The sequence below is a fragment of the Budorcas taxicolor genome, chromosome 25 (assembly GCF_023091745.1).
Source record: "Budorcas taxicolor isolate Tak-1 chromosome 25, Takin1.1, whole genome shotgun sequence".
NCBI classification, from domain to species: Eukaryota; Metazoa; Chordata; class Mammalia; order Artiodactyla; family Bovidae; genus Budorcas; species Budorcas taxicolor.
This window is the reverse complement of record NC_068934.1, coordinates 51,693,998-51,701,309: the sequence shown is the minus strand read 5'-3', so window position 1 is coordinate 51,701,309 and position 7,312 is coordinate 51,693,998. Positions and strand designations below refer to the sequence as shown.

The 7,312-nt window shown below is 50.1% G+C and overlaps 1 protein-coding gene across 1 annotated transcript; it reads right to left on the bottom strand.

The window, feature by feature from the left end:
* Positions 1-3,489: 3,489 nt before the first annotated feature.
* On the bottom strand, positions 3,490-4,764 carry LOC128068750 (interferon-induced transmembrane protein 3-like). The gene is made up of 2 exons (XM_052661952.1): positions 4,416-4,764; positions 3,490-3,977 (listed from the first exon to the last, which is right to left on the bottom strand). Exons 1-2 carry the CDS (start codon positions 4,662-4,664, stop codon positions 3,834-3,836), a joined length of 393 nt encoding a protein of 130 aa, XP_052517912.1. The 5' UTR covers positions 4,665-4,764; the 3' UTR covers positions 3,490-3,833.
* Between the last annotated feature and the right edge of the window lie 2,548 nt (positions 4,765-7,312).

The window sequence follows — 7,312 nt, the reverse complement described above, 5'->3', positions numbered from 1 at the left end:
GTCCTGGTTGCAGGTCATGAGGCATCTGATCTTCATCCAAAGATAGCTTACTGAGATAAGCTTCAGAAACAAACTTAGGGCGTTCTTCAAGAATTCAATTAAATTTTACATTAACATCACATAACAGCAAAGAACTGTCTAAGATATGAGTCTTACTAGATGCAGACCTCCATTAAGAAACTGGGATTTAACATTTTGAAATATTTTTTTCTCCTTAAATTTACCCTTATTTTTATTAAATATAACCAAATTAAGGCTAGTTTGTTTGCAAAATAGGTCTGTTCTCACTAATTTTGGTCTGATGATTTTTATAACCATAATTGATTATAGGCTTTTTATTTTGCTGAAACATTTATAGAGTCTCAGACTGAACTTTTGAAATAAAACAGGGCTGGGAAACTCACACCAAAGGCTTATCACAGATTTTGCCTAACAAATCTAGGTGAATTCTTCCCTTTTTAAGGTCTCAAAAATTTCTTGAGATTTTTGTACCCATGAGATAAACTTCCTAACTCATTTGATAAACTTACTGGAAACCTAAGAACTTCCAATTTTTGGAGGAGTCAGATAGACAATATAATTGTTTTGTTTATAATGTTTAATTTTACCAAAGTATTGTCATAATTAGTTTGAGAGGAAGATTTTCCCTACTCCCTGAAAACATAAGATTTAAACCCATAATTTTTCAGATAGAAACCATAAAAGTTATAAGCATGTTCGCTGGTTCATTCAGTCCTTTTGTTAACTTTTGTGAAGTCATCAGGTTTTCCATTAAAATACCAGGACATATCAGAATGCTAAAAACTCCATATAACTTCTAGGGCACCTGTATTAGTAATTTTACCCTACATTAAAACATGAGCGGATTTATTACTCATTGGATAATCTTTTCAATGTAACTTAACCAAATAAACACAGTTTAATATCTCTCTTTGGGATGTTCCAGGGGCCCTCTGAAGCACCCCAAAGTTAGCTAAAGATCAAAAGAACTTCAAAACAGTTCTATTTAGGAAGTTTTATCAAAAAGATCAGTTAAAAGGGTTTAGAACATTTGGTCAGATTTAGTCAATGCTGACGGGTGTGTCACTCAGCTTGTTGATATGTCCTACTTAACGTTAATTACTCTAAGACATGTCTGTATTAGATAGGTCAACAAACAAACATTAATATCAGGTATTTAACACTGAATATTTCCCAGTTCACATGAACCTGGAATTTATTGTTTAATTTAGAATTACTTTACTTGTAAGCACTTACCTTTTTTTAAGCCAAATAAACAGAGCTCATATACAAATTAACCTCAAAAATATTACCCAGAGACAGAGACACACCAAGACATATTTAGACAGACACAGTGCAAGATGTAGCTTCAAGTCCTTTTTTCCCTTTTTCCTCAGTGTCGGGAGTTGGAGATGGTCTAGGGAAGTGCTCCTGAGAGCCCTGGTCTCAGGGCACAGGGAAAGAAAATCAAGTTCTAACAAAATGGCGGCAGGTCTAAACCACATGGTGGCCAGACAAAGCAAAATTTCCTTTTCCAGGGGATCTTCTCGACCCAGGGATCGAACCCAGGTCTCCCATATTGCAGGCAGACGCTTTAACCTCGGCTCCACCAGGGAAGCCCTTAAATACAAAAATACAGTCTCTCAGAAAACCTCCTATAGAAACACAGAACTTCAGATCCAAGTACTAACATCAAAGATTTCAAGGAAGGAAAGGAAGCCAGGTTGAAAAAGAAGGGGGAGGAGGCGAGAGAGGGGGGCAAAAGGGGTGGCCTTACAGACGTCTCCTGCCACCTACAGATACCCAGGCATTACCAGACTTTTCCCTGGGCCTCCAGAGAAGGGAGGACTGGAACTCGGCCCTACCAGAAATCAGAGCCAGAATTCGAGTTTTCTGCCAAGAGGAGGTGATCAGTCTCTGATCCTCAGCTCAGGCTGAGGGCCCTTAGACCAGATTCCTGAGTCCAGGACCGGGGGTCTAGAAAAACAGGGAAGGATAGGAAGGGTTAAGGAGAGGAAAGAGAGAGGGAAGGGGAGAGAGATCAATAAAGTCTCTTGTTCCTTACCGGTCGGGGCACTCTGGCCAGTTGTCCACGTCAGGAGACCAGGGACAAAAGGGTCCCAGTTGCGACCGCTGGGTCTGGTCCATTGGCAGGCAAGCTGGCCCCTGAGTACCCCGAGTGGTCAGGACGTCAGTCTCAGCAAAGAGTCCCACCAGAGTCACCATTTGTTGCAGGAAGAAGGACCCCTTCCAGGGCCCGAAACTGGGCTCTTGTCTAACACTCGGAAATGAATTGTCCGAGGAGACACATGTGCTGACAAAGCAAGAGACTTCATTGGGAAAGGGCATCCGGGTGGAGAGCAGCAGGGTAAGGAAACCCAGGAGAACTGCTCTGCCGCGTGGCCCACAATGTCGGGTTTTATGGTGGTTCTGGGAAGTGGACGGACACACGGTGTCTCCTTTGGACCTTTCCCAAACTCTTCGGGTTGGTGGAGGCTTATTAGTTCCGTATTCCTTATCAGGATCTCCTGTCATAAAACAACTCATGCAAATGGTTACTATGGGGCCTGGCCAGGGTGGGCGGTTTCAATCAGTGTGCTTCCCCCAACAATTTCCCCCCCTGCAAGATGGGGTATAGCGGCGCCATTGGTTCAGGTTCCTTGGGATTCTTCGGGTTCTTTCCTACACGTGCCGCCAACACGTGAGCGGTAGAAAATCCCTGTTGAGGCAAAAAAGGATTTACCCAAGGAGGAGGGAGGCGCAATATGATATTTTCCCATACTATGATATAGGGAACTTGGTCAGGGTGTCCGATCCGCGGTCGGAAGATGATATCTCAGACTCGGTGTACAGTTTCCAAGTCAAAGGTGCCTTCTGAGGGCCAGCCTACATGGAAGGTCGGCCATTCTGTGCTGCAAAAAGTGATTAATTTATTCCTTTTAATTTCTACACTGAGGTCATGAGCACGCATCTTGACCTCCTTAAAATTATCAGTAACCAAGGATAGAGGTGTGGGGCTAGAATGGGGTTGCCCCATTATCCCGGGATCAGTCAGATGTTGGTAAATTAACACAGACAATACAAACAGCCACACAGACAGACAGAGAGACAGGAGAAATACACCTCTGGGAGTCCAGAGGCAAAACTGAAAGACGGCCTCTGGCCATTCAGCAGGAGCGACCCGCTATCATCTACAGAGAACAGGGGCTCTCCGTCCCCTCCGAGAGGGTTGGGGACGTCTCCCAACGACCCCCACCGGTGACCCGTTGCCCCGTCCGCCTGAGTCATATACCGGTCTCAGAAAATAGGCCCTGTCAGAAACGAAAAAAAAGACGGAAAAAAGCATACCAGCTGCAGACGACTCTCGGGATCGGATCCCGAGAGCCGGTGGGAGATCCCGGACGAGCCCCAGATGTTATGCCCAAGTTGCAAAATCTCCCAATGACCACCAGGGAGCCGATATCCGATGCAAAAGCAAGAGAGATTTTATTACCAAGCTCGAGCTGGGGCTCCCACCGATACCGACACAGCAGCTATAGGGAGGAGCCCCGAGCTCTGGGTTTCATTGCTTATATAGGGAGTATACATGGAAAAAAGGATTTTTAGGTAGGGGGACGTCTGATTGGTCACTTTCTTTCGAAGGATTATGTGTTGGTTCTTGATTGGTCCCTATTGTCTAGGTAGACCACAAGTTCCTGAGAGTTAAGTCAGGAGATTTTGATCTGGGGTCCAACTGGCTCATGGGCAGTGGAGTAAGGTCAGGGGATTTCTTTTTTCCCGGAACCTTACAAAATGGAGTTTTCCTTTTAACAAAATGGAGTAGCTGAGGTTCTTCACAGGGAGATGGTGGACACAAGGATGATGAGGACGATAGTCAGAAGGAGGCCCAGGACCAGGGCGCAGATGTTCAGGCACTTGGCAGTGGAGGCGTAGCTCTGGGCCCCAGTGATGTCGCCGACCATCTTCCGGTCCCTAGACTGGGGGAGGACAGGTGGTGAGGGGCCTGTGCCTCAGGCCCTCATGCTGGCCCCCCACTGCCCGTTCCTCCCAGCGAGGACCCACGCCCGCCCGTCCCCTGGAGTTGAGCACGACTGTGGCCGGTGAGCGCTCCTCCCCTCCTGGGGTCTCCATGACCTTTCCCACAGACAGTCAGCCTCTCCAGGAGGCCCAGGGCTCTCCCACCCTTCCTCTCAGCCCCCTCACTGGCCATTCACCCACCAGGAGACAGAAGGCTGACCCTGGTCATCCCCACACACCCCCTGCAGCCTCATCATGATCTGCATGTACACACACACACACACATACAACATGCACACAAAACAACACACGGGGGCTCCCCAACCCCACGTGTCATCCGGGCTGGGCCCTCTCCAGGCTCCCAGCACTTTCTGGAGACGCCCCAGGTGCCCACCCACCTTCACAGAGTAGGCGAATGCCACGAAGCCCAGGCAGCACCAGTTCATGAAGACGGTGTTGAACAGGGACCACACGATGTGGTCGGGCACGGCGGTGTCGCTGCGGATGTTGATCACCGTGGTCGTCACGGGCGCCGGGCTCTGGGGCGCCCCCAGCACGGCCACCTCGTGCTCCTCCTTGAGCAACTCATAGGCTGGGGGCACCGCACCGTGGGCCCCAGTGAATACGAGCTGGGATGTGCAGTTCATGGTGGAGACGGAGTATCTGTGGTACAAATACCAGCACACACTCGGGGGACCCTCCTTTACCCAGGAGTTTCGATTCCTCCTAAGTTCCCTTTTCCTGGGCCCGTTCTGTTTCCTAAGTGGAAATGGGCTGGTCTTAGGAAGAGGGATGAACCGCTGAGTGTCAGGTTACACCGGGGTCAGCGGGAGGGAGGCTCCTCTCCCAGAGGCTCAAAGGGGCTGGAGGTTTCCTTCCACCCTCCCAGGTTCTCGGCTGGGACTCCCCTCTGTCATAATAAAAAGACAGTTTAACAGGAGAAAAATAACAGTTTACCAACCCGTATACCTCTTATCTGTGGGAGGGACCCAGAAAAGCTGAGCAACCTCCCCAAATGCTGAATGCCGTTTGAGCACCCAAATGCCATCTGAGCTCAAGATGAGAGGCTGTGGTGGGCAGGAGAGGCCTCCCTGGGGAGGTTACCCCGAAAAGCACAGAAATAAGGGTGGCTTCCTGCAGAGGTCAGTCCTTGCCGCCTCCATCCATGAAAGTTTCCAGGAAATGCGGTCGGCCCCTGGTCCTGGTACAATAGTGTTAGTCGCTCAGTCGTGCCCGACTCTTTGCGACCCCATGGACTGCAGCCCACCAGGCTCCTCTGCCCATGAGATTTTCCAGGCAGAGATACTGGAGTGGGTTGCCATTTCCTTCTCCAGGGGATCTTCCCAACCCAGGGATCGAACCCGAGTCCCCTGCACCGCAGGCAGATTCTCTACCGACTGAGCTACACGGGAAGTCCCCTGGTGCAAGGGGCACCCTCACAGGGAGGCTTGCCTTGTTCATTAAATGTCTCTCATAGGCTGACTTCTACTCAGCCTCAGAATTGAAAATAACCCGTTAAAGTAATCAGTGTACAAAGAGGCTTATTTGGGGTTATGAATTCTACTTCCCTTAACACCCAAGTCAGGCCCTGTGTTAGCCACGCCCCCTTGCCTATTTAGGGATGTGGTCTGGGGACCCTTCCCCAGCCTGGGGGTCTCAGGCCCAAGCCTGCTGTAGCGCCCACTGTCCCCATTCGGGGCCCCTGCCAGGCCCCACTCAGCCTCAGCCCCGGGCCCAGAGGAGCCCCGCCCCCACCGCCAGCCCCCCAGCTGCACAGGCCTCCCCTCTGAGGAGCACTGGCCCCCCAGTCCTGAGTCCCCGCTCCAGGCGGGGTTTGGGTCCTTCCCGGTTGCAGGTCAGCACCCAGCAGCCCGTGTGGCCTGCCCCGAGGAGCCTCCCGCGTTCCCCCCTCATTTCTCATGGGACCTGGGGTGGCTCCAGAGGGAGCAGGCGTGCTGGCATGACAGTTCCTGGGCTTGGGGCTGTGCCCCCTCCTCAGGGACAGGGTGGGTTGGCTCTGTGGCCAGATCTCCGCTCTCTTCAGACTTCTTGAAAAGAGCCAGTCATTTTACCAGCAAATAGATTTACACACAGGAATAACAGATAAGGGCAATTCAGGACAAGAAAGTCATAGCAAAAACTGACCACATTTGGGAAACAAAGGGGAAGGTGTTACTCTCTGTAGAGAAAAGGGAGGCAGCTGAGGGGCGGCTATGAGCAAAGTCCATCAGAGAAGCGCGGCGAGCAGGGTGGTGGCGGTTTCTGCAGCCGAGCTGCAAGGACTCTCGTCAGCTGGAGTTGCTGCTGGCATGCAGAAGCGCCCCCTTCTCCTCTAGGTTCTCTTGGCTGGTCTAGGAATTAAGTCGTCATAGACAATTAGGACAAAACCAAGCAAAAGTTTAGCAACGTGTACACATGGAAGAGACCCAGGGGAACGGGAGCACCATCGAAATGGCCAAGACCCTCAGCTCAAATACCATCTTCAGCTAACGACAAGGAAGGTGCTGGGGCCAGGGTTTCGTGACTTGAAGGGGCAGCTGAACTGGAAATAGAAAGCAAATGTTTGGGAAACAAATGTTTGCTTGGCCAGGCAGGGACACGGGGACACAGACTGGACTCTGGTCTCCAACAAACCCTTTTTCCAAATTATTTTATGCTGTTATGGGCAGGCAACAATAAAAGCTTCCCAAATCCTCTGTTTCGTTTTCCTTTTTAAAAATAAATAATCAGCCTAAATTAATCCTTATGCCAAAGAAACATTTTGGGACAGTAAAGTTTGCTCCTCTCCAGTGGGTACGATCGTTACAGAACGTTACAAGAAAACCAGAACCGACCTTTCGGCCAACCCAGTATGTCCTTGTGAAAGCCCCAGCTCTCCTCGGGTTGTGCACAGGCTTCTCATCATGTTTTCATAGCCAGGGGAAAAGCTCTCCAGGCAAACCTGGAGCCATGTGTGCCTCCTGGAAGTTTCTGGTTAAGGTGTTATGGAGCCTCGATGACCAGCAAGAGGCCTCTGATCCCTCATGAAGAGAAAACAGAATGTAAATACTGAGAGAGCACACTGCCCTTTACCCTCCAGCTGCCAGCAACGACTTGCCCAAGCACAGACACCGCTGCCAATCGTCCCCTTGTGAGGGGCACTGAGGGGCGCTCATGAGCTGTAGCTTCTGCAGACCCTCGGGTCAGAGCAGAGGTGTCAGCATCAATCAACCAAGGCTACCTCAAATTATGGGTGTCCCAAAGCTGACAAATAGCCCGATTTACATGGATGGGCTTTCAGTTATCTTACAGATCT

Excerpts from the sequence above, each read along its gene's own strand:
- LOC128068750 (XM_052661952.1), bottom strand. The coding sequence starts at position 4,664 with ATGAACTGCACATCCCAGCTCGTATTCACTGGGGCCCACGGTGCGGTG. Across the intron at positions 3,978-4,415 it reads CATTCGCCTACTCTGTGAAG|TCTAGGGACCGGAAGATGGT; the intron begins GTGGGTGGGCAC and ends GTCCTCCCCCAG.